Source organism: Drosophila subpulchrella, chromosome 3L, assembly GCF_014743375.2.
Source record: "Drosophila subpulchrella strain 33 F10 #4 breed RU33 chromosome 3L, RU_Dsub_v1.1 Primary Assembly, whole genome shotgun sequence".
Classification (NCBI taxonomy): Eukaryota; Metazoa; Arthropoda; class Insecta; order Diptera; family Drosophilidae; genus Drosophila; species Drosophila subpulchrella.
Window position 1 is genome coordinate 16,736,707 of NC_050612.1, and position 25,862 is coordinate 16,762,568.

At 44.5% G+C, this 25,862-nt stretch overlaps 1 protein-coding gene across 1 annotated transcript in view; it reads left to right on the forward strand.

The window, feature by feature from the left end:
- Positions 1-24,792, forward strand: part of LOC119554662 (transcription factor btd) — a 28,819-nt gene extending 4,027 nt beyond the window's left edge. Inside the window, exons 2-3 of the mRNA XM_037865664.1 lie at positions 8,818-8,871; positions 20,982-24,792. Coding sequence (XP_037721592.1) covers positions 21,165-23,567 — 2,403 coding nt within the window. The 5' untranslated portion in view covers positions 8,818-8,871; positions 20,982-21,164 and the 3' untranslated portion in view covers positions 23,568-24,792. The remainder of the gene's footprint in view (positions 1-8,817; positions 8,872-20,981) is intronic.
- The last annotated feature ends 1,070 nt before the right edge of the window (positions 24,793-25,862 follow it).

Sequence of the window (25,862 nt, forward strand, 5' to 3'; positions counted from 1 at the left end):
GAAATTTACGGGCGTTGCATAAAGCCACCTGATTACTTCTGAGTCAGCCAAGGAAACAGATCTATCGATTGTTGTCGCTGCCTTTGATTAGGCCAACTCATAAAGTGGAAAATGCGAAAAGCGGGCGAGCAACAGGTTTCAGTCGGTCAGTTTTCCACCTGGAAATCTGCAACTCGCCGCGGCCAGTCCAATATTTTCGCTGAGTTTATAAGCGCAAATGTCTGTCGCATAAAACTTAATTGTAATGTTTGTTTACGAGCTCCACTTGCCGGATTTCCAGAGCGAAACCACCACCCCCGAACTAATGCCGGCCATAAATCCGCCGAGTATCTCAAATATGAATTGCACTTTAATTCCAGATCTCGGCGAGTGCCTAATTTATGTAATACCCCCTGCTGTTTGTCATTTCACTTGGCCGGAGGAAAGTTCCTCCAAATTGTTTTAAGTAAGCGACGGCGAAAAAACCGAATAATAATAATAAAGAAATATCTTCATGCCAACAAATCCATTACAGTCAAGTGCGCGACAACAGCAACGGCAAATAAATAAAAAAAATACGAGTGTGTATGGACAGGCGGACAGATCGCCGAGTGTGTGTGCGTGTCGAGTTAAAAAAATTAACCGAAATTTTATTAGTATTTGCGCAAGCGCAAGCCAAAGTCAACCTCAAATATTTGACGACCAGCGTTGACCAAAAGAGCCCGACTCGTCAGGGGCGGGGGCGGGTAAAAGGTAGGGGGAGGCATCTGCATCGGCATTCTCCCGGCTCCGCAGACTCTCTTCTGGCGGGAAGAAACGGACCTGGTCCAGAGAGCCCGGCGCACAAACCAAGCAAAAGGCAATTAGAGTTGACACTTTTGGATTTTCGGTCTTTTTCCTTTTTCTCTCGGGAGATACCTGGTCTCTTTCGGGGATTAAGGGATCCATATGCTACTGATAAAATATAAAATACACAATATGTTACTCAATAATATAAATTGAATTATCAAATTTGCTTTATATAAATCATATTTTTACTTTGGCTTGTCTGGTGATTAAATATAATCATAACCAGTTTATTGTTATACTCCCACATTTGAAAAAGCTCTTTAGCACACAGTCGTTTTAAAATAATGGCATTTGGCATTTACATTTATAAATAAAATTATTTGTGGACTTTTCGGAACTCATAACAATAGAATAATCATTATTAACTGCTGAAATAAATATAGATTTGTGGCTATGTTTTTAACAATGTTAATAGTGACCAGAAAGCATTTAATAACCTTTAACGAATTATATGATATATATGTAAGTGTCCTTAAATAATATTAATTTTTCAGTTCTAAATGGCTATTTATAAAATAAATTGGGGGTAATAGAAAAATGTGCATCTACACATATGATATTACATTTTAGATATATATTATAAAATAGCATACCAAAGGGTGTCAGAACGTTCTTACTACCCATATATCTTTTTTCCACCAACCCATCCCTTTTTCCACCTCTGTTTTAGCGGCTTCTCGTGATCCCTGGGTTCCGATCCAAGGGTCTAAAGAAGATGTCCGCTGGTGCAGCTCATCTCTGCTCAAGTCAGCTCTGGTCAGTTTTTGGCCGGGGCTTAGCTGCGATGATGGCGTTGACGTGCCCAGGGGACAGTTTAATTTTCACTAGACATTGCCCACTTAAAAACCATTTTCACTTGAGACGTGACCGCTCGGCCAGATCTTCTTCTTTCGGCCGTCTAATGTTCGAGCTGGTCTCGGTTTTTCGGTCTTGGGCCCTGGAGTTTCAAGCCCCGGTTCGGGGGATCTGTTATTTATGGATCAATATTGACGCAGCAGCCGGGCGCGGGGTGGGAAATATCTGTAAAATAGCCAGGCAACATTGTAAACAAAGTGTAAGCCGCTTTGTTGTTGTCTCTGGCAACAACTATTCCTCCCAAAAGCCTCCCCCTTACCCTTCGAAATGAGGGGGGAATCAGCGTCACTAAGGCATTTTTCAAATCCGATTTTTGTCCCTCGAAAACAATGAACTCGTATCGATGGCAATCACAATGGGTCAGGTGGACACAAAATGCAGGGGGAGTGTGCGAGCTAACACTCATTTAATCATAAATTTGTCGCGCGATTATTTTTACAGTTTTCGCCTTTCTACAAATATTAAGTATCTGGCGAGTGATTCCAATAAGTTTAGGTCTCAATGCCTGACTTATGGTTTTAGGCTTCAATCCGATGTCGGATGAATATGCAAATGACTTGTTATTATTATGTTTATGCATATTTCCAGCGGCTTTCGTCTTTCGTTTAACAAATGTGTTTCTTGTTTGTTTATTTGTTTTCTATTTGTTTCTCGGTCTGTTTTTTTTTTGTTTTTTAGCTGGCACGTGTGTGTCTTAGTCTAGTATATATTCCCCCTGTTGAATTTTTAAGTGACTTCACTTGACCACAGGAAAAGGGAAGCCTGTTGGGTACTGTGAGCTGATTTCCGCTTGCAATTTATTCGACAGCCAAGAAAAAAACAAAAAAAAAAGCCAGAAACCGAGGAACGCAAAGGGCTGAAGTCTCGAAATTCCAAGGCGTTTTACCTTCCCTGTCTCATTTTTTTCTCGCTGAATTCACTTGGAGAATTCGTGGCAGCGGCAACAAGAGAAATGCATTGCCACAGAAACCACAAGGAATTGTTTCTCACGCTCGCCCAAAGAACGGGAAAGGATCTGGCGGAGAAACGACACCCACGACAGGCGACAGGCGACTGAGATTCAGATTCAGATTCAGATGGAGTTGGAGTTGGTGGATCGCCAGAGAGACACCCATTCCACTTGACTGAAAGAAATTCCTGAAAGCCGCTTTTCGACCAATAAAGTCTTATTATATACTCATCAATTCAGCAGCAGATAAAAGTCAAAAACTTTGAGATACGCTCACGCTGGATGTCGTCGATGCCGACTAAGGCACAAGTCAGATAAATTATAATTAAAGCAGACGAAGAAAAGGAGAAGACACGCCAGAAGACACATGGGATGGTGGGGCTCTGATGTCAGAGCGTATTTAAAATACGAATACGAATGCGAGTAGAACCGCTTGCATTCAAAAAGCCGCCACACGACCCGAAACCGAAACCGAAACCTCAGCCAAAACCGAATCTCGAGACCCGGTCAAAAGCAAAAGCCAGGTTAAAACCGACGGTTAAACAAAACAAATAAACAGCCGGAGAGGCGCAGACGTCGCATAGAATCGGGCTTCAGTCAGCGGCAAGAAAACACCTGTCAAACTGGTCCAAAAGAACAAACTGCGAGGGGCCAAGTTAAAAACGAAGGAAAAAAATAAGAATAAAAAGAACCAAACCAAACAAAAACACGGGGAAGACTTGGGATAATGACTTGGCAAAGGATGGATCCCAGCCCAGTCCTATATGATGACAATGATGATGATCGTGATTTCAGCCGGGTTCGAAACACAAAACGGATATGCAGCATGAAAAGAGGGACGAATCGAAGAAGCAACTGATTAGCCAGTTATTGATTTAATTGAACGGAGGGCAGATTCCAAAACGGAAGTTATTACGCAAGCTGCCGTTGCCTTTGATTAGATTAGATGAGGCTGCACATTTTCCCTTTCTGCCAGTCGGCTAATTGCGCCCGAAGGTCTTTTCCCAGGCCCGGGAAAGCCAAGCAGGAAATGTCGGAGAAAGGGGGGTGTCAGTCGGGGGCTTAACTATTTCCCACAAATCCTTTCAATTAGCCGGCACGCAAAGCCAAACCGAGTGCAAGGACAAAGTTTAACAACTTAACTCAAAGGAGAGACACAGATACTGGCGCAATCAAATTACCAAACTAATCGCATGCAAGGCGAACAAGTTAAATGTGTCTATGGTGGGGATTACTTTTGGGGGTGTACACTAGTGTAACAGAAATGGAAAACAGCAGGGGAAAATGGGAAAGCTAGGAAAGCTAGGAAAGCTAGGAAAACTAGGGAACTTGGCGCAGTTAAAGGCGTTATGCAAAACAACTGCAATGCGTGCGTGTGGCAAAAAGTTTTCACAAAAGTGGGGGAGCCAACTGACTGGGCCATATATGTAGTTGAGTAGGATACAGAAGGAACTTTGGTCGACAGGCGACAGGAAGTGCGCAAAATGCCACAACTTACGACCGCATTGTGCTGCCAATGTCCTAAGGAGCTGGGGCCTCTTAGCTATCTCTTTCTCCGTAGATTTGCCTGCTGTTTGGCCGACCACTATTAAAGTTGTTGCATGTTTGGAGCTTGTAAACAAGCTTGTCGCTTCGGCCTATAAAGTAACAAAATATTATTAAATTAAAACCGAAAGCAGGGGAGCGGTGGCGTGAGGGTAAAGGCGTAACTCCACCCACAAAAAAAAAAAGAAGTGAAACACCAATGCAGCTCTCTGTAGATTGGTATACATACGAAGTTCGTACGTACATAAGCTGGTATAATTATGGATTGGCCGATGACCACGGCGACTGGTCATTAACTGCCTGATGAGCCAAGAAAAAAGGGGCTGGGGGTGTGGCACAGTAGCCAATGCCAAGTGGCAGCCACTCTTCTCTAGGAGACCAGCGAGCTGCCCCTGGGCCGCATAAATAATTATTAGCAATTGTCTGCAGGTGCAACAGCAACTTGCAACTTGCAACTCGGAGTGGCAGTAGCAACCTGCTTGGGCCACTCGAATTGCACACTGCAATTTGAGCATTTTTCACATTTTCCCGCTGCGCCCGCCAAAAACAAAAGACTCAAGCAACGAACTCGACAGGATCCACCTCTCTCTCTCTCGCTCTGTTTGTCTGTCTCTCTCTTAATGCCCCAAATAAGGTCAAGGGGCTGGAGGTGACCACCCACAGACACCATCTTCACTCCACCAGGTAGCCAAGAAAAACATCAGAAACCCTTTCGAATGCTGTAAACTACTCCAAAAAGTTCAGCGCGACTGAGGGGTTTTTGAGGTAGGTAGAAATTATTAACTGACATTTTAATGATGATAATGATGAGGCCCCGTTGACGTTGCCCCTGCAACTGCGTCGGTGGCTAGACATAAGACCCCCTTAACCCCCTCATTTCCCCAGACATCCTCCTCAAAAACGAAAAAAAAACAGGTAAGGCCGGGAGAAAATCTTGGCCAGTTTTGTTGATGCTGCATCGGCGTGATTTTTATCAGCTCAACTCGACTGGCGCCAGCTTCACTTTGAGGCAGCTGTTGTCCCTTCTTTTTGGGCAGAAGAAGCTGCAACTCCCCCGCCCTCTGACAAAAAGAATAAATAAATAACAGCATTCGAATGGAGGACTGCATAAAAGCTATGAATTTTAATTGATTTTTTTTTCGCTCTAAACAAAGTCCGGGAATGCCGTAGAAGTTGTAATTCATTTCAGCTTTCGTTGCGCTTGTAAAGATTCCCTTTTTGCTGTTAACTTATTTTGCCTCTCTCTGCAGATGAAGCATGAAAATAAGTTTCGAGCTGTAGGGAGAGAAAATAGGGGGTACATTTTAGTTTAAGTATCAATAATTTATATAGTAATTCCATCGCTTATTTATTAAAAGTTTTTGATGTTTAGATATTCAGTTTAAGTGTTTTGAGTAAATTCATTATGACATGTATTAAAAAATATAAAGATTATAGATCCTGTGTTATTCAAATAGGTAAGAATACCTTTATGTAATGCCAGACAGACTACATTTTAATTTTTCTTCAAATAGGAAAATGCCAAAAGAACGTTATACGAATATGAGCAAACAACTTAAGCAATACAGGCTTTCAATTTAATTATATTAAATTTACAAGATTTTAATAAAAGCCAAAGTATTTTAAGACAAGCCAATTTCAATACATTGACAGAATTATATAATTGATCATTCTTCCTAAACTCGTTGAGTATATATGGAGTATTTTTTTCGGTGTCCTGCATTTCCTGCCCCCCTTCGTTGCCCCCCACCTTTGTGGCTAATTTCCGAGGCACCCACAATTCGCTGCAGCAGGACTCATTGTCAGTTTGGCGAGGCAGCGTCTGTTTGCAACATGCTTAATGTCATGCAACACAACAGCAGCGGCAGCAACATCAACGCAGCAGCAGCAGCAACAACAACGCACTGTCACTGTCATGCATCATCATCTCGGTGGAGTTGCTCGGAGTTGGACTGGGAGTTGGAGTCTGCTGTTTGAAAATTATTGCATGTCTCCGGGGCCGAAAAGCCTGCAACCTGCCAGAGGAGCAGGCTCCGAAGGAGACGACTCCCAGTGAGTGATGCGATTATCTGCAAGATTCGCTTATCTACGGTGATCCATCAGTCGCAGTCTGCAGTCTGCGGAGTCTGCAGAGTCCGCAATCCCGTCCAGCCTTTGGCTTTCGTGCAGAAATGCAGATCCGCAGAAGTACTGAGCTCCAGAGAGCCCCAGAAATGCGTAGCCTGCGCGGGCGTCCGCCTTATAAATTAGAATGTGAGCTGCGTATGCCCAGGAATCTGTGTATCCGAGTATCTCAGTATCCGAGGGATGCGATGTGTGTGTGTTTTTAATTTACTCTTTATGGCCAGGCTCCCACGGTTGAGCGGAGAGCAGAGCTTGACCACCTGAGATGGCCAGCACCCGCTAGCCAGAAGTTGTTGCCGGTGTTTTTTTGCGGTTGCTGGCCAGGAAGCTGACTTTGGGCTTGGCTAAAGTAAACCACAGTGGGTTGCCTTTTTTCTCGGATTTTTTTCTTAGCTTTTTTGTTGACTTTGATTGAAAGTTGACACAGCCAAGCGTTGAAAACCACATCCGTGGAGGGGCCTACGCAGCAGCAAAATCACCAGCAACTCTTGCATCTCCATAGTATGCAAATGCAATTAGTTTTTGATTAAGTTGTAGGCTGCCCAAAAAAAAAAGAAGAGATTCGCCAGAGACACTGCACCCAAAAGTACACTTAAGCGCAGAGCCAAGCGACAGACCGTTAAATTGTTGCAATTACCATTGCTAGTTGCTGCTGTGCCGGCGATGTTGCTGCCGTGCTGCCGCCATATTGCTGGTAAAACAATATATGCAAACTGGCTGTGTGTTAGAGTGGGTGGGTATGTGTTTTTTCTGCCGTGTGGCATGGTGTTGTGTGGCAGCTACTGTTGCTCGGGGCAATTGTTTAGCACGCGCTGCTAATTTTGTGCCGCTGCTGTTGCTGTTGCTATTGCTGCTGGTGTGTTGCTGCTGTAGCTACTGATGTTGCTGCCAGGCAGCAATTTCTACGTTGCATGCACGCCTCGTTGATTGTAGGAGTAGTAGGTGGGTCACCCTCGCTGGCAATCATTTTAATAGCAGCTCTTGCGGTGGTCAGTCCGAGGTTCTATGTAATTTATGCCCGCAACTAATTGCATTTGAAAGTTTAACTGCAAAAGTCAAACGGTTTTCAGATATGTGCATGCCATAACCCAAGTAAAATAAATTCCCACCGCTGCTCTGGAAAAAACTGAAATAGATTTTCCCTGTTGCGTGGCTCATTTGAAATTCGAATTTCAATAACGCACACAAAACGATGTTTATCTGGGCTGTCGGATCGGTTTTCTCTTCTCTACTATTTTGAGTAGGCGTTGTCGAATAGTTTCGAGTGCCTTGGTCCAGTTCACGCACAAAGATTCAGATTGAAGATTGAAGAGGCCAAGGTTCGTGAGATAAGAGTGGCTTCTGGCTGTTGTTGTGGGGGTGCGATAAGGCGGAGCCAGAGTTTATCAGCGGTTCCAGTTGCGCAGCTGTGGCACAGATACAGATACTCGTTTTGGATTTGGTTGTGGTTTTTCTTATGGCTTTTCGCTCTTGGTTTTGGGCCGCATATTTGTTAAGGTCGCCCAGCTGCTGCTGGTTGCTGAAAACTGGTCACATTGCTGCTGGTCATATGCCACATGCAACCGCAACATGCCGTGTTGCATGCCTAATTGCAACAGGTGGCAATCGATTCGGCTGCACCCGCCAGCAACATGTCGCAGCTACGCCAGCAACACGCCAATTAGCCGCCAAAACAAAGCACCCGCACTATGTAAGCCCCCCTTTGCTGCACCCCTGCAAATGCAAATCATGTTGACATTTCTTGTTATAAATGGCTTAAATTGTTTAAATAATTAGCAAATAATAGCCGCAATTGTCTGGTCCAAAAAAGGCAGTAGCCACAATTGCAACCTGACATTTGTTTGTTTTTATCGCCGTTGTTGCGGCTACTGTATTAATGAACAAAAATAAATAAATTATAATTTATCGAAGGCAATTCTAAACGCTTCCCCCATCAATCAGCTGCCGTGGGGTTTGCCTTCGATTGCCAATCATTCGGCGGCTTTTACCCCCCTTTTTTTTGATATCTCTCTCTCTTAAGCTTTTTTTCGGTGGCCCGAAACGCCCACTTAATTTGGCCGGGTTTGTGGGTGGTAACCGCTCTTTTTCAGGGGGCTAATTTTGTAACTAATATTAAAACACTTCAATCAATCAATGTCTTTGGGGCGGAGGGGGAAACCCCATACCCCATACCCCATTGATCGGGAGCCCCTCCAAAAAAGTTGGCCAAAATGTTCATTAAATCGCCAAGCAGTCTGAGAACCATCGGCTTCGATCGGTATTTGCCTAGGCCATTAAATATTTATGAGCTCGCGGGCCGAGAGTTTTGTCCAACCTGCCAACTATTTCCAGCTTGATTAATGATCTCCGCGCTCGGCTGTGTTCTGCTTTAATTACCGCAGCAATTAGCAGCTGAAAAGTCCGCTCCGCCAGCGAGCTGCCACAATTTGTCATATGGCAGCACATAGCTGCATCATCGCCAAAAAATCTCAAATCTCTAACCGCTTTCCACCCCGTTCTTCTCTGCTTTTTTCCAGACTATGCCAGACTATCTGCGGCGATCGGACTCGGCCACCATCTAAATCAAAGAGGTAAGTTCGCCGCACCAGCTGCTGCCGCTTGTGCCGCATTTTGTTTTTTCGGCTCCGAATGACAACCCTGGCCTGGCTGCTTTATTTTGCGATCGCAACTCCACCTGGCCGGGCAACCTTCACAAAAAGCTGAAACGCATTTTGAATTTAATGCGTGCGACGGGGACAGGCCAGGGGCGGGGGTGTGGGAGGGGGCGGGATCTACAGATCCCCTTCAGATCGATCATGTGCGGCTCGGGCTGTCCAACTTGGCCACAAGCCGGTGTCTCGTCTCTTGGCGATCTTGCGTTTTGCCAAAACCAGAGGTGGCATTTTTTCGAAAGCTTATCTTTATCTTTAAAAACAAAATGTAATTATTTTTTATTGCTTGATAAAAAGAGGTACTAAAATCTATCACCTAAACTTCATACTTCATAGTTAAGACTCATATAAAAATTGGTATAATCTTCTTAACCTCACCTCAACTTAATACTTCATTGTGTAAAAACACATACAAATTGGTATAATAATAATTGTTTAAGAGTGAAAAATTATGACAAGAGATGTAAAACATTTTAAATCGATTGATTATTCATTTAACAACTTAAATTCACTTTATCTTCCATATTATCAGAAACAAATTTCATTCAGATAGTGATAAATATATACCTTATTAAGAACCCATTTCCTTATTATGAGAATCATTTAAAATGGATCTTAAATAAAATAAATACAAGTTCTTTAAACCATTAGTGAGAGTTTTTAAAATTTAATTTATGTCTAAATAGTAAATACATTTTAAGCTTAAAACTTTCCTTAGACATACCGGAAAAAAGTAAAAATATATACTGCGTGTAGCATCGAAATACCTCGAATTAACGTACACTCCTTTGATATGCATCTAAAATATATAGAATATTTTTAATACAATAAATACCTACTCCTTAATCAATACTTTGAACATCGCTTAAAAACTATATTTAGAATGACTATACTACAATGAATGAATGAACTTAACTTAGGAAAGATAATACGCTTTCTATCTTCGCGATGGCTGTAAACTATCGCTACCTCTTTTAGGATCCTTCGTGACTGGTTTCGGGTATCGCTGGGCAGGTGCACCACTGGCGGGGGCGTCAACTCGGCGACCTTCCCCGCCAAAGGAATCGCCGGTTGCCATTGAAAGCGAGTGAAGCTGAGCACTCTGGACAGATTGCCAAGTTTCGACTCGAATACGAGTTGGTCCGAAAAACATAAAATAAGAAAATAAAACGATTCGAGCCAGTGCAGCTGGACCTGGCCACTTTTGAAGATTAATTGCTCGCGACAGTCGCAAGTCGCATTCGCGAGTTTGCGAGGCTGCCCCCTGAAGCTGCTGCTGCGACGGCTGGTGATTTCGATGCTGCCTCCAAAAGCTGGCAGCCTGACCATAAAAATCCCCATTTGTTGGCAACACACAAAAAATTAACATGACGTCAACGACAAGCGCACAACAACAGCTCAATTGGCCGGCAGCAGACGCGACGACCTTTGCGATTTGGCCCGGCCAGCGGCGATTAAGGCCAGAAAAGCGTTCCACATGTCCGAATGTTCCGATCTCTCGATGCTGGCCAAGTGTAATCCATCGAATCCAACGACTAGTAGAAGAGATTTCTTTCGACACGCCCCGCGTTCTGCTGCATTTTTTTTTTTTGGGTGTCATCACATTCGCATTTTTCATGTCTGCGCGCGCTTGACTTTCAATATTTTTTGCTCGCTTTTCTCGATTTTTTCGAAGCGTTTTCGGTTTTGATTTTTAAGTCTCGTCGGCGGTGGCGCTTTATTCATAAATCCGTCAGCTGCATGAAATACAGCTTAATTAACAAAAAGCCGAGAGAAAAGCCGCAGCAGCGCGCAGCGGAGGCGCAGTTCCATTCATTCGAGCGCCCATTGAACAACGCCGGAGTCTTTCGATTTGGTCTTATTTGTGCGCCCGAAATTTGTCACCATCACATCGGCACATCGCCACAATATCTCCATAATTGAGTTGAGATTGGGGATCGGATTTGGATCCGAGAAACGGTACGCGAACGGTAAATACACACGATATACGGGGCCATAAACAAACGAGTCAAATTACAAGCGAATGAAATCAATTAACACCTGCCGGTGATGAGTCCCGCCATCGATCAATCGATCTCTCACACGAGCTGCATAAATTAGCCGTCCCCCCAGCATAATTGTGAGTTCTTTCAAACTATCCAGCGAAATTAACATATCAAACACAGCATAATTGCGGTTTAATCGCGCGCGGTTTAATCCCCCCAAAAAAAAGAGAAATAAAACCACCAAGAAAACCAAAGCCTGAAACTGTGATCGGACACTGAAAATTAATGACTTCCAAGGGCCTCCCCGTGGAGCTGACTGAATAGAAAAAAAACCCAAGGAAGCTTAAGGTCATTTCATGACACTGTCGAGTTTTCTTATGTTTGGAATTTTCATTGACAACAACGATTGTTTTAAATGGCCCTCAAAAGCCTGCACTTTGTAAGGGAAAGATTTGGAGTCAAACTAAGGGGTTTTATATGACAATTGAATAGATTTTCTTTCAAAATAATTCCATAAAATCAACAAGTAAATTTTTTATGAATTTATGTTATATCATATTTTAATCTTTTTAAAAAAATTTTTATTTTAATCTTTTTAAAAGTAAAATCAATATCTCCATCTAGTTAAAAACGTATTATCCATTCTCTTTTAATTATCATTCGACAGCGATCTATAAACTCTGCGGGATTTTAAATAACAATGGAATAGAGTTTCTTTAAAAATAATTCTATAAAATAAACCAGTTAAGTTTTTTATGAATTTATGTTATGTCACTTTTTTATCTTATTAAAAAGAAGGATTCTATAACCTGATCTATAATTTAACTAAATTTATATTTAAATGTGTCAGACCTTTTTCCTCCACTTTTAAAAGTAAAATCAGTATCTCCTTCTAGATAAAAACGTATTATCCATTCTCTTTTAGTTTCCTTTCGATATCGATCTATAAACTCTATTTCATTTGCTATGTTTTAAGTGCGTTGTACACAGGTATTGCGCGCGTTTTTCAACGTCTGACGCTCGTCGAAAGGCCTCCCGACCCTCAAGACCCCTCAAAAACCCCAGAGAAGCCCCTAGACCCGCTCTTGAAAACCCCCCTCTGGACTCTTGGACTCTCGTATAATGCAAAGTGACAGCAACGGCTTGTAGGCAATCAAAATGCGAGCCAAAACACGCGCAAGTTTGCAATTGTGGGTTGTTTTTGTTGTTGCTGGCTGTTGTTGTTCCCTGTGTTGTTATTATTATTTTAGCTCTTGTTTTTGTTGTTGTTGTTGTTGTCGACTCCACCTGGCAACGCAAATTGAAAGAACTTGTTGCAGTCAACGGGGCAAAAATTGAATGCTTTGCACTTGCCTTTGCGGTCACAAAACAGCACTCAGAAAACAGAGAACTCCAAGATATTGGTGGTTCAGTGGTTCAGTGGTTCGGTGGAGTGGTGGTGCACTTTCGGTGGTTACAACTATTGATTACATGCCTCGGAACGGCTCACATTACCGGAGCTGGGGACCCCAGATGCGGGTGTTGCTGGCGTGCCAGCAACATGGCGATATGTTGCTCCAGTGTCCCAGCAGCAACATCGAACTCGCACGGAGTCTGTAATTAATGCGGGAGCCTGCGCTGACATTTTGAGAAATTTATTGCTCCAAGTGGATTTATAGTCTGCGACATTTTATAGTTTTGGCCCCAGAGAGCCTGCGGTTAACCAAGATCCCTGCGAGGATCGCGGAGATCGGAGCAGATCGATGTGGGCAATGGGAACTGGGAACTGCGAACTGGGAACTGGGAACCCTTAATGCGCATCATGTGCGCGCGCGCATATATAATTTGGCTACCCGATAATGATCGGCCTTTGGCATAATAAATTTTACACAAAGCGAAAAAGAAACGGGAAAATGTGCCGCAAAACGCTCAGATACTTTCAACTTGTTGCTTTTGCTCTTGCTGTTGCCGCTGCGTATCCCCACTTGCAATCTATATTAATTTTTATACGAAACCGAACCGAGTCACGCTGCTGCACTTTCATAAATGCCAAAAATTTCACCTGCTTTCACAAAGATGATTAAAAATAAATATGCAGGCGCTGCAATTCTCGACGGCCGAAGGTTGATATACGATAATTTCGTTCTGATAATGTGACGGACGGAGGATGAGACAGGCTGGACCTGTGACCCAGTTGAGGGTTTTCGGGATTTTCGGGGGTTTTCGGGGTATTCGGTTGGTTTTCGAGGGTTTTCGACGTACTTTCGGGGCTTCGTGTTGAGCCAAAAAGCGTTTAAGGCTAATTGCAAAGATCGCTTTTGACTGATAAACGAACTGGAGGGGGCCGAACGGATATGGAGAAGGTGGAGTGGGCGTACTCGGAGGTTTGCCCCCTTGGCGCTGACCCAAAACCTTTTGCCCAAAAACCCTACGTTAAGTAAAAGACAGAAACAAGAGAGAAAAAACAAATATGCGGCATTCGGAGCTCGTGCTTAATGATGATTGCTGGCCCCCAGAGGTTAAAATTAAATAATTTCCGACTCCAAATGAAGCCAAAGCGCGCTTCTCTAGTCTAGGCTAAAATGGCGGGCGTTCCAGCCATTCATTTTAGCCCGGCCATATATAATTAGCATGAAATGAGCCAGGGATCTTTAGTTTGGTCAAAGAAACCATTTTTTCTGAAGACTTTTCGCTTGTGGCGATTTTCGGTTTTTTTTTGCTTGCAAGTTCCTACGTTTCATTTCGTTTTCAGCTCTTTTCTGCTATTTATGTTAATGCAGCGATTAAGCAGCAAATCGTGTGGCTAATTATGATAAACATTTGCCAAAGCCAAGAATAGAAAACAGAAAGAGGAAGTGCCACATTAAAGAGTGTGACCAGCTAACTGAACCTTATTTTGTTTTGTGAGCAATTCTCTTTATCTTTATATATATCATATTAAAAGCTTAATAGTGTGACCAATCTACAATTTTATGCATTTATATGATCAGACCAGTTTATTTATTTTTAATATTTTAAGCAAACAAGTTAACATTTGTATGACCCCGTCGGAGTCACGAAAATTGTATGCCCACGTATTTTTGTAAAGCTATGAATATTAAACTGACAGAGGAAATTCGACATTAAAAAGTGTGACCAGGTTGACGCATTTTCGTGTGTAAACCTGTTTTGCATTTATTTTTATTTTCCCTGAGTCCCCTTCCCATTTTCTGTGGCCCTTTTAGGCGCCTCTGTTAGTCGGCAACGATAAGGCGGCAATGGTTTAATTTAGCTGCACCAGCGGCAGCAGCAGATGACGACAGGATCGTTGGGCCGGCCTACGTGCAACAGAAGTTGCTGCGGCAGCCGCAGCAGCAGCAACAGCAAAACAAATGTGTCTGTATATCGCAGCTAAATTGACTTTGATCACGCGATCCCGTATCCCCCTTGGCCCGAGTTATATGGCCAAGTTCAGAGACGACTCCAGGTTGCAGTTGCAGGCTCCAGGTTCTCGGGCGCGGCCTTTTGTGGCTCAAACGGAAGTATGCTAAGCAACTTGTTGCTGCAAAAGCAGCTGAAGGTGTATATTGCAAAAATAATTACATTTGATTGTAAAAGGCCAGCGTCTCCGTCTCTAGGCTGGGGACTCGAGATCGGACCTCGGCCTGCCAGAGAAAAATGTGCAACATGATTGCAGTTTACAGCCCCGGCAGCAGCAGCAGCAAAACCAACAGATAAAATGCATTTACAATTGAATTTGAATGTAATTTTATTTAAGCTGCGGTCAGCCAGGGGCAGCATGTTGCTCGGGTGTTGCTGCTGTTGCTGCGGTGCTGCTGTTGCTCCTTGGCACGGCAGCAACAATTGGCCTGGTGGCAGGAAATCGCCATTATCTGGCATTATCCACTTGGCCAACGGTAGCGTAGGCTGCAACCTGCAACCTGCAACCACGTCAATCCCCAGATCAGAGCCCCTCTTAATTAATGATCCGAGTCCACGGCCCCGGTAGCAGTGGCAACTAATTAGCATATCGTTAGCTCACATATTGACGTCAAATTTGGTCCGGGCCAATTCGCAGTCGTTTTCAAATTACAGTGATCATTTTAATTGCAGTGCGCCAAGCTCGCATTGAGACTCAGATTCAGATTCACATTCAGACGGGGGCTCCAATTGAAAGCAAACGAGCAACAGTAGCAGCCAAGCTAGTTATAATAAATGAGTTCGCCTTATAGGCAATGTAAAGGCGGGGGAGCAAGGCGATAATGAAATAGGGAGATATATAATGGACTATACATAGATCAGAGTTCAGAACAGAGAGAACTTATAGAAATACTATAGAAATGAATATGGCAAAATGGAGATCAAGATCTGTTGGTATTAGAAGAGGGTTAAGAATACATTTTCATTTAAATATATTCCCCGTAAATATTAAATTGATCAGCTCTAAAATATTTAACTGGAAGATTTTTAGGTCAGAGAGAAAGTAGTAATGCTAAGGAGGTGCATATGGAAAGAATGGAGACTTAGGATCTGTTGGATTTAGAAAAGTAATTTAAAAATGCATATTATTTTATTTTGTTATATTTAATTATTAACAACTAACAAATAATGTTTCCATTCCAAAAAAAAATGTACTTCATTAAAATAATCTTAGATCCTCATGGTTTTAACAGCTATTATAAATGGCATTACTGATTTTCCAAGCTCTCTGGCTTCACCCGAGATATTTTCCCAAAGAAAACAATTGAGCCAGAGCTTTTCCAGCCAGTTGCGAGCTCGTGTTGCCGCGGGGGGCGGGCTCAGCAACATGTTGCTGCTGTCATTGGCTACCAGCAACAGCGGCGATTGTTGTAGGCGTAAAAAGAGTTTTCCCCACGTTGTTGTTTTTTGTTTTTTATTATATCTCGTTTGATGAGCAGTTGAGTTCGTTGTCGTGGCTAAGCAAATGGCGTTTTATTTTATTAGCCATATTTCTGCCCCGTCATGCTTTGTTTGCCTTCGGGCAGCGAGTTGTTGCTGTTGGCTGGTGTTGTCTTTGCACTTGTGATTGAAGTTGGGGCTCCCAAGCCCCCCCCCTCTAAACCCCCTTTCTCCACCCAGAAGGCCCGTCCATTATCAATGCATATCACGTTGAATGCTGATGTTTATGATGTCGTTTATTACGACCAAAGACAAGTGAAGTTAACTCCAGTGAAGTGTGGCTTAAATGGCGTCAGAGACATTTGCCAGATTAATGGCCACAGTCCCCCGAAGATTTTGGGGGCGGGGGAGCCCGCCAGGGGCGTGGCAACACCACCAACTGCAATCGCACACCAACAAATTGTTTACATTTTAATTTCTGCAATTTTATTTGCTTAGCTCTGCGAACTGTCGTCGGTTTGAAAAGGGGGTCTAAAAAGGAGGCACATGGCACGAGGCTTATCGCGGCGTCTCTGGGTCCCAAAAGGAGGGGGGTAGAAATGTGTTTGACGGCTGCTACTGCAAAACTTCATCAAGTTTCGCTGTGTGTAATAAGCGTGACAAATGCCAGGCAAATACAGTGGTCACTCAGCGGGGAATACCTTTGTTTATAAGTGGTTGATACAGTAAATAAGTCATAAATGATGTTTCCAACTTGATGGGATAGTCCAATATTCAACTCTTTAACATGATATGATATAATAAACACTTACTTGTATACCAATATATTAAAATAATATAATAGTTATAGAAGTTTTTTAGTTTAATTCCACAAAACAGGAATTTTTAAGATCAGGAACCCTCAAAACAATAATAGATTTACTTTATTAGAAGGTCTCCTATTGTTTGGGTATTCATCATACAACCCTTTTTTGGAACTGTGGTTCTTTTTCGCGAAAGTTCACCCCCTTTTCGGTGCGCCGCCTAATTATAACAATTATTTTGGTTACCTATACGGTTGTTGGACTGCCTCAAAAACTGGCCTTGAATCATATTTCCATGGCATTGCACATTTTCAGTTTTCACTCGGCAGTTTTGCAGAGCGAAATAACAAAGCCGAGTTGGCAAATCTGGGTTCTCATTTTAGTTTTTTTTTTTTTGCCATTGTTGACAACAAATGAGCGCCATTTAATGCGCTTCCTAGTGTTTTCCCCCTGTTGTTGCTGCCGTCGTTGTTCGCTGGTTGTTCGTTGTTCATTGTTCGGCGTTGTTCGTTGTTTGGCGTAATTAAGCAGCGCTTTTCCGTCTTCAGTCGCAGTCGCAGCCACTTTGCACTTGGCTTGCACTTTTCCAGCTTTCGGTTTTCAGCGCTCAGCGTTCAGTTTTCAGTTTTCAGATCATTTACGAGCACTTGGCATTCGCCGTTCCACTTTGCCAAACATTTGCTTACAAGCATGTTTCGCTGTCCGCTCGTTTTGGTCTTTAGCTGGCGACTTGTTAGCGCCATGTTTACACTCTGGAAAAAGCTTAATTAAATCTACGATTGCCATTCGTTCCCGTTTTATTTTTGGCCACTTACAAAGTCATTCCACCCGTGGCCAAAAATTAACACTCCATTTAGCATAATTTCACACCATCTCCACCATCGCCTGACAAGTCCATTTTGTCTTTTCCCTTCTCCCATTATGCAATCTTTCGCGCCTGGCCAAAAAAAATCCCAAAACGAATTAAAATTAAGTTTTGGGATTTTTTAGAACGAAGTTGGGGGTACCCTTTAACCAAATATACAAGACTGCTTTCTAAAATAATCTATTATGATGTTTCATTATCTATAATATCCTCATGATTATTTCATATGACACCATAAATGATCTGATAGTATCTGACCAAGTTAAGAACCATGGTTGGTAAACCCCTTTCGGTCCACTTTCCTCGATCGATTTAAAGTGGCAACTTCTTTTGCGAGTTAATTAACACTTGGCAAGGGTATGGACATTTATGCGGATATACGTACGTTTGTGTTTATCCAAACTCTGCCAGCCATAAATCAAAAATCTCGACACTCACCCGCCGCACCTCCTCCGTGAATCCGATCCCCGATTTCGCGTGCTAACAAGGCCCCAAAGCGGCGGAACCTTGGAGAACCCAGCAGAACTCGACTGGCGTGAAAATTTATGTTTTTTTCAGCTTTTTGTTCACTTTATTCTATGAATATACGTATTTATACTGGTATATATGGGGGACAGCGAAAAAGAAGTGGCAAAAAGTTGGGCGGTGTGGAGGAAAAGCAGGAAAAGCAGCCAATGCCGTTGGCCACATTTGGTGGTGTAAAGTTTTTCGCATAGTTGTCAGCATTGCGCTGTTTAATTACCCTAATTAAGAATATTAATTGCCCTTCGGGTGGATAATGAAACGCGAGGGGGAGGGCGGACGGGGTGGTGACCCTATTCCCGGAAATAGAACATGAATTATGATATGCAAAAAACTTTCGGACCGTTTTCCATTTAAGTTTTCCATTTAATCGAAAAAGTTGAGACAACTTTAAAGGGGGCCACAAAAAAGGGGGGCGCTCAGGACAAAGGACACGCACTCCATTAAACCAAAAGGGGCAGACATGTGCGACAACAATAACAACGGCAATAGCAAGCCACTAACTGGCAGGAGGTGAAAGGTGAAAGGGGTGGCGGCGAAGGCGAAGGGGGATGAGCAGATGGACACAGGTGTCCTGTCGCTGGCCCATCAACACCTCTTCCTCGGCTGGCGGGCAAGCCAACAACACCAACAACTCGGAAACAGACGGGTCCGGCTCTTTTCATTTTCTCAACACGTAAAGCAAACACGTGACCGTTAAGGACATGGACTCCGGCTGCCCCTTGCTCTTAACCCGAGACCCCCGCCCATGCCACTCGGTTGTAGGCGCAAATTGCCAACAGAAGGACAACGACAACGAGTGCACTGGAAGAAACTGGGGGAGAGTCAGGAAATATTTTCATACCACTACGAACTTAAAAATTCATTTAAATAACTGTGTTATTACATTTTCGAAAGTTAAAAAATAATTACATCTAAAAATTTTGTATGTCTAAGTCATTAAAAATAGCAAGCCTTTAAACAAAAATTCCTAATTATTGAATTGATTTTAACGTAACTTTTATTTTCTGTTCAGAGACGCCTAAAATTCTTAAAACTTATTTTTGTATTTAAGAATTCCTTAATTTTTATAATATTGGTAACAGACTCTTTCAAATATTAGATGCTTTAATCTTCAATTTTTAGCTAAGAAATAACTGTAAATTTTAATATTTAATTGTCTTCATTAAAAAGTGAGAAAACTTTATTAATGGGTAGGAGCTTTTTAAATTAATAATTTTTTTATCAAAATGGTATACATTTTTAAATAATTCTTTCAAATATTACTGGCTTAAATCTTTAATTTTGATCTAAGAAATTACTGTGTTTCTTAATATTTTATTTTGTTTATTGAATAGTGAAAAAACTATAAAAGGAATTATTTTATGGGGACTTTCAAAATTATTAAATTTTTTTATCAAAAAGGTACATTTTTTTAAGAAGTTCACCCTAAAGATTTATTTTTCAGTGCACAGCTGAGTACCCCACCGTAAACTGACGGCTTATGGCAGACACAGCACAAAGCTTCGTTCTGCTCCTGCTGCACCACCCCCAGCCAACCTCCTGCCCCACCCCTGCTTTACACCACCCATATCGCAGCTACGTGCGTGTGTGCACAATATTCATATATCACAAGGATAAGCGCAATGCAGCAAACGTCCTTCCAGACGTGCCACTCGTTGTTGTTGTTGTTGTCGCTTGTGGTGCCTTGTCCTTTTCCCGAGCCAACTGCCTTTGGGTTCGGTGGCAGTGGCCCCCCTTTCTACGCCCCTGCTCCAGCTCCTGGTGTGTGTGGTAACTTTTAATTATTTGCGAATGTTGGCGCCAGACGGCGAGATGCGATGCGATGCGATCCTGTCCAGGACTGTCGCCCGTTCCATCCTGTCTCCTTTCCTTCATTGATTTCGCTGACCAGAAGCTTAGGCGGCGGAGGAGGGGTGGTGACAACAAGGGGGTGTTCGCCGGTCAAGGCGAAGGCAGCGCCAAAATCCAAAGGCCCCATAAACTTTGAGCGCCATAAAATCTGCTGGCAGCGCCATAAAAATTCCCACAGCGGGAGTTGGAGACTGGAGACTGTACCAGAACTCCCTCCCCTACTGTACTCCTCTACTCCACCGTTCCATCTATCCATCCCTTTCCCACCCATCCGTACGGATAAACGCATAAAACTAACGCAGCGTAAACGCCGCCGTTGTTGTCATCTGTCTTCTCGTTACGTTATTTCTTTTTGGCAGCTTCAGCACAAAATTTATCTTATTTATTTGTTTGACTGAAAGCCAACACAAACGGATGCCGGGGAAATAGCTGCATTTTGATGCTTGACTGATTGCTCCCTAAAACATATCTTTAGCATTATTTTCTCCTTGATTTGGCTTAAATTCTATGCTTCTAACCCAATTACGTAAGCGTAGGAGTATGCGCGATCTGGCAACGCTGCGCGTGACAAGCGTTAAAAGTATCGAGTGCAAGGGAGACAACTATTCGAGCTAAGGCGAGATGGAATTCTGCTCTTCGCAGACAATTTTTGTCTTCGTCCCGGAAGAAAGCTAAATTTTCAGCTTCGTAAATCTAAAAATTTACAAAGCCTCCCGCAACCAAAATTAAACTCTGGATAGAAAGACTTTTCTAATTGTCTTTTACTAACCAAAGTGATACGTTTCCTTTTAGTCTTGTGCAAAAGATCTGAAAGAATGGTGGTGGGTGTTTAAATAAAAGAATTGTCTGAAGAACAATTGGTTAATGTTTTAATTGTTAAGAATTATGATATATTGATTTCAAAACTTAAATGTTGGTAAGCGTGTTAAAAAAAAATTTCAGGAAAATTGCCAAGTCATCAAGGGCAGATACTTTTTAGGTTAGGGTACACAAAAACCTGAAAATGTATTCATCGTTGAGTAAGTTTTATGGTGATTATAAATAATACCATGTCTCCCCTGAATCTGCAAAACTAATTTTTAATATTTCCATATATTTACCAACTAATTTTTAACAGAAATTATTCTTTGCCATGTCCATAATTAATTTGATGTATTTCGTTTCTCCTTCATTTACTTCCAGTCTCGCCAGGTAGCCCGCAAGAATCCCAGACCCCGCAGGCTGGATCAATTGTGGCCGGAGTTGCCAAGGTCAGCACAACTGCAACTGGAGAACCGCCCCCCATCCCCGACCCAATCCCCATCCCAACCGAAAGCCTCCAATCCGCAGGAGAAGCCGCCGCTGAAGCCGCAAAAAGTTGACCTCATGACGATGGCAGAAGGCACCGACCCCATGGGGCATGGTCACCACACGAATCCGCACAATCCGCCCCCGCAGCCGCCTCAGCACCACCCGCACCACCTGCCCCTGCCCCACCCCCCGCCGGCACCACCGCCGCAGCTGCTCAACTTCAACCACCATCACCACCACCAGCAGCAGCAGTATCTGCCCCACATGTACCCTGCGCCCGCGGCAGCTGCCCAATCTCACTCCCACTACGGTGGCCTGCAGTATCCGCATCCGCACGCCCTGCAGCACCAGCACCACCCCCACCAGCACCACCTGCCGTTGGCCCTGAGCCTCCACCAACAGGCGGCTGCTGCGGCGGCGGTGGCTGCAGCGGTGGCCACCAACCACTCCAACAACAACAATCAGGCCAGTGTGGCCAACAACAATATAGTGGTGCCGTGGAAGCAGCGCAAGCGCAAGCGCCTCTCGGCGGTGCTGGACAAGCTGCACCACCATAATAATAACAATAACAACGAGACCCACTCGAATGGTCTGGCCTGCAAGGCGGAACCCATGGAAATGGAGGAGGATTTGGCTGAAGACGGCGAACAGGATGAAGAGGATCATGATGACTCCATACCCGATGACGAGGAGGAGGATCGGGAGGAGGATCCTGGCAAGTACATCAAGAGCGAACAGCCCGTCAGCGAGGACGAGGAGAACGAACCGGAAATGGACAACGAGAACGAGGACATTTCCGGCGAGGATCTCGAGCTGTCGCACAGCGATGATAACGATCAGGACAGCCCCAGGATCAGCATGAGTCCTCTGCAGCTGCAGGCCGCCCAGAGCAATATGCCCCAGGATCAGAATCAGGCGCTGAACAAGGAGAATCCGCTGCATGTGGACATCAAGACTGAGATCCCCAGCCCTTACGATAGGTATTTCCCGATACCGTCTCCTCTGTTCGGTTACTACCTGCACACCAAGTATCTGAATGAGGTGTTCCGCCGGCGCCCAGATCTCTATCCCTCGCCCCTGCAGCACACCCCCTCTTCGATAGCCTCGGAGACGGAGACTTCGCCCACTTCTCACGAGCGGAAGAGCAGGTCCAATCACATGCTGCCCCACGCTCTGCTGGCCAATAACTCACCTCCGCCATCGCTGCCCTCGCCGCCGCGCAGCGAATCCTCGGTGGGCAATAGTGTGGCCACCACAACCACCACCAGCACCACCAAGAAGCGCACTAGTCCCAAGCCCAAGGGCAAGAAGGGCGAGAAGAAGCCCATGCCGCCGCCCCAGGAGCGTCCTTTGGATCTGTGCATGCGCAACGAGGTGGAGCCCAAGAAGTACAAAAAGTCCGGCTCCAAATCCTCCCAAGAGTCGCGTTCCGCCGTCATGATGCCACCACCGCCGGCCCTGAGTGCGGCCAGCAGCTTGGAGAGTATGAGTGCCCTGTCGCCGGCTTCGAGTAGCCACTCCGGCCACATGCCCATCACCACCGCTGCCACGCCCAACCACCAGCCACCACCCAACTCTCCGTATGCCAATGCCATGAACGCTGCCCATGCAGCGGCTGCGGCGGCGGCTGCAGCGATGATCAAGATGGAGATGCCATTGCACCCACTGCACCACCAGCAGATGCACCACTCGCAAGTGCCCACCACCACGGTGGGTGTGCCGGTGATCAAGGGCGATGTGGCCTCGCCCACAACAAAGGAAACGGTGGCATGGCGCTACAACCTGGACGTCTCCCCGGTTGTGGAGGAGATGCCTCCCGGCTCGGATGTGGCCTACGTTTGCCCCACCTGCGGCCAGATGTTCTCGCTGCACGACCGCCTGGCCAAGCACATGGCCTCGCGCCACAAGTCCCGCAATCCCGCTAACGATATTGCCAAAGCCTATTCCTGCGATGTGTGCCGGCGATCTTTCGCCCGCTCCGACATGCTGACCCGCCACATGCGCCTGCACACGGGCGTCAAGCCGTACACGTGCAAGGTGTGCGGCCAGGTGTTCTCGCGCTCGGATCACCTGTCCACCCACCAGAGGACCCACACCGGCGAGAAGCCCTACAAGTGTCCGCAGTGCCCGTATGCCGCCTGTCGCCGGGACATGATCACCAGGCACATGAGGACCCACACGCGATACGATTCCAGGGGAGGATCGCGGGAGGGCAGGGAAGGCCGTGAGGGACGCGAGGGCAGGGAGAGCCGCGAGTCGCGCAGGAGCGGCGAGCGAATGGAGGAGCCCAAGTCCCCCAGTTCCCATCCGCTGCTGGACATGAAGATGAACATGAACATGGGCATGGGAATGGGTCTCAATATGGGCCTGCCCATGAATCCGATGAGCCTGCTGCAGGAGGAGCTGCTGCAGAAGTCCCAGCCAGGCCTGACCCTTGGCGGACCCATGCCCCTTGTGGTCAAGACGGAGAGCGCCTAACGCTGCCTGTATGCAGCGGCATCCAGGCCATTTATGACCTGTTAGGCAACATCGTCCGTAGACAGGCCCAGCTTAGTGCTACAGCAACCATCTAAAAACAAAAGAAAACATTAACTAGAGCAGTTTGTACTTGTACCGGAAATCTCTGCGAAGACTGAGGAACCTTAATACTACCTACAGTTTAAATAGGCTAAAGAACCATCAACTAATTTTTTAAAAGAGAGTTAGAGGGCAGCACTCAAGACCACCCAACGTATTAGCACCTAAACTAGTTCTAGTTGCTAGATCCTTTCGCGTTAATCGGACCCCCAGGAGTTTAGATAGCCAGGATCTTCGATACAGCTAGCAATTCCATGTTCCACACTTAGGCTATACTAGATATAAAGGCGGTCAGATCCCCCGACGATCTGATCTCTCAGCATTTTGAGCAACGTTGAAATTATTAAGCTAGACTCGCTACATAGGCTAATAGGATTGCCGCATTGGAGAAAGGCATTAGAATCGTACTCTTACTCTTAATTTACTATTAATTTATTTGTAATGTTACTCAGCAGCATGTACACTTATACCACAACGATTTGTATTAATTTAATTTAACTATTTAATTTAATTTAATAGCCTACAGAAAACACAAACAAAAGACAAAGAATTCTCCCTAGGGCACAAAAAAAAAACACAAAAACTCATTTCTATGGAAATCTTACAAGACAAACATGAAACAAAAAAAAAAACAATTCCTTTTTTTTGTTCAACAAAAACACTGTTAAATTTACTTTATCTTTGTAATTGATTAATGCTCGCTCCTCTAATAATTTTCTACTTTTTGTTTTCATGAAATGAAATAAAAACCTTTAAGTTTTCTTTAGTTCATAAACCATCTTTGGATTGGACACACCTCACCCCTCTCCGAACCCCCAGGCGGGGACAGGTTAACCCGTTTGTCCCCCCGGGGGCGGAAATCCCCTTCGGGGTCGTTTCCATGTTTCAAGTTGAAGTTTTTCGTTATTTATTATAAAAAAAATGAAACAAAGCCCCGACACCCGCTTATTGATTATTAGTTCTTAGCTAAACGTTTAAATAAATTATTAACTTATGTTATTCTAGTTGGTTATGATTAGCTCTTAGTTAAAGACGTTTTTCACAAAATAAAACAAAACAAAGTCTACTCACAGATGGACAATGTCATGCAAAACAGAATTTAAAGCCAACGCATTTTGTTATTATTTCAATTGGTTGATTTCTATTTATTTCAGATCTCTTGATTTTCAGATATGATTTCCTTGAAAGCTTTCAAATATTTTAGCATGTCCTTTCGGCGACTGCCCACCTAATTTGGTTATTATTTCAACGATTTCCTGATTAGCAGTGTGGACTTTTCAGACATATATTTTTGTTTACGATCCTAAAACCTATACTTTCCCCTACAGTTTTCGTGCTTGAGCCGGAGACGATGTCGTAGTTTTAGCCGTAGTCGCAGCCGGAGCCGGAAACTGGCTTACAAGCTTTTAGGCAATGGGAATCGCTTACAAGGCGCAGTCAGCTCCTTTCGCCGGTCACGAAAGTGCATTTTGGCACGCAGTCCCCACTTTTCCCACCCACTCGTCGCTTTTCGGCTGGTTTTTCCCACGCTGAGGATGCGGGGGTGTCTCGATAAGGAGGTGCAGTAGGTGGTGGAGCACACCGCACCGATTCAAGTCCTTGTTCTTCGCATGGAAATTTTCTTGGGGTCTAATGGCCTCGAAACACGAAGAAGGCCGTCCGGGCGTGGGAGTTCCATGGGTGGTGTTTTGGGCCTGCGAGAGGGGGTGTGTGGCGACTTGCTGCATTGCAGTTTGCGGCTAATGTCTGACCTTGTTTTGCAATGACTAAATTAATTCCTTAATAAGTGCGGTTGCAAAACAAACACGAAACTGCAGACGTGGCACAGTTGGCGACTCCCACTGCCTGTCCGCCCCCCTCGCTGGCATTTCCGCCACCGCCCCTGCTTGGGTAATTAAGCAGTGAAAATGCCCCAATTGACAGACATTGTGTTGGCTGCGGAAAATGGAGGAGTTTCGCATCTCTGGGGCAATAAATCAGGGCGAGGGCTAAGTAGCCATCGTGTTGCAGCTATGTAGCATGTTGCACTCTATCACTTTTCACGGGCGGGGGACGGAAGGGTTCCGTGGAGGGTGACTTATGGCCCAAACTGTATTAGCCGGGCCTAGATGTGATGATGCCGCATTGCATAATCCGCTCGGGTCGTGCATCATTTTGGCCAACATCGCCATTGCCTGACATTATTTGCAGCTTGCA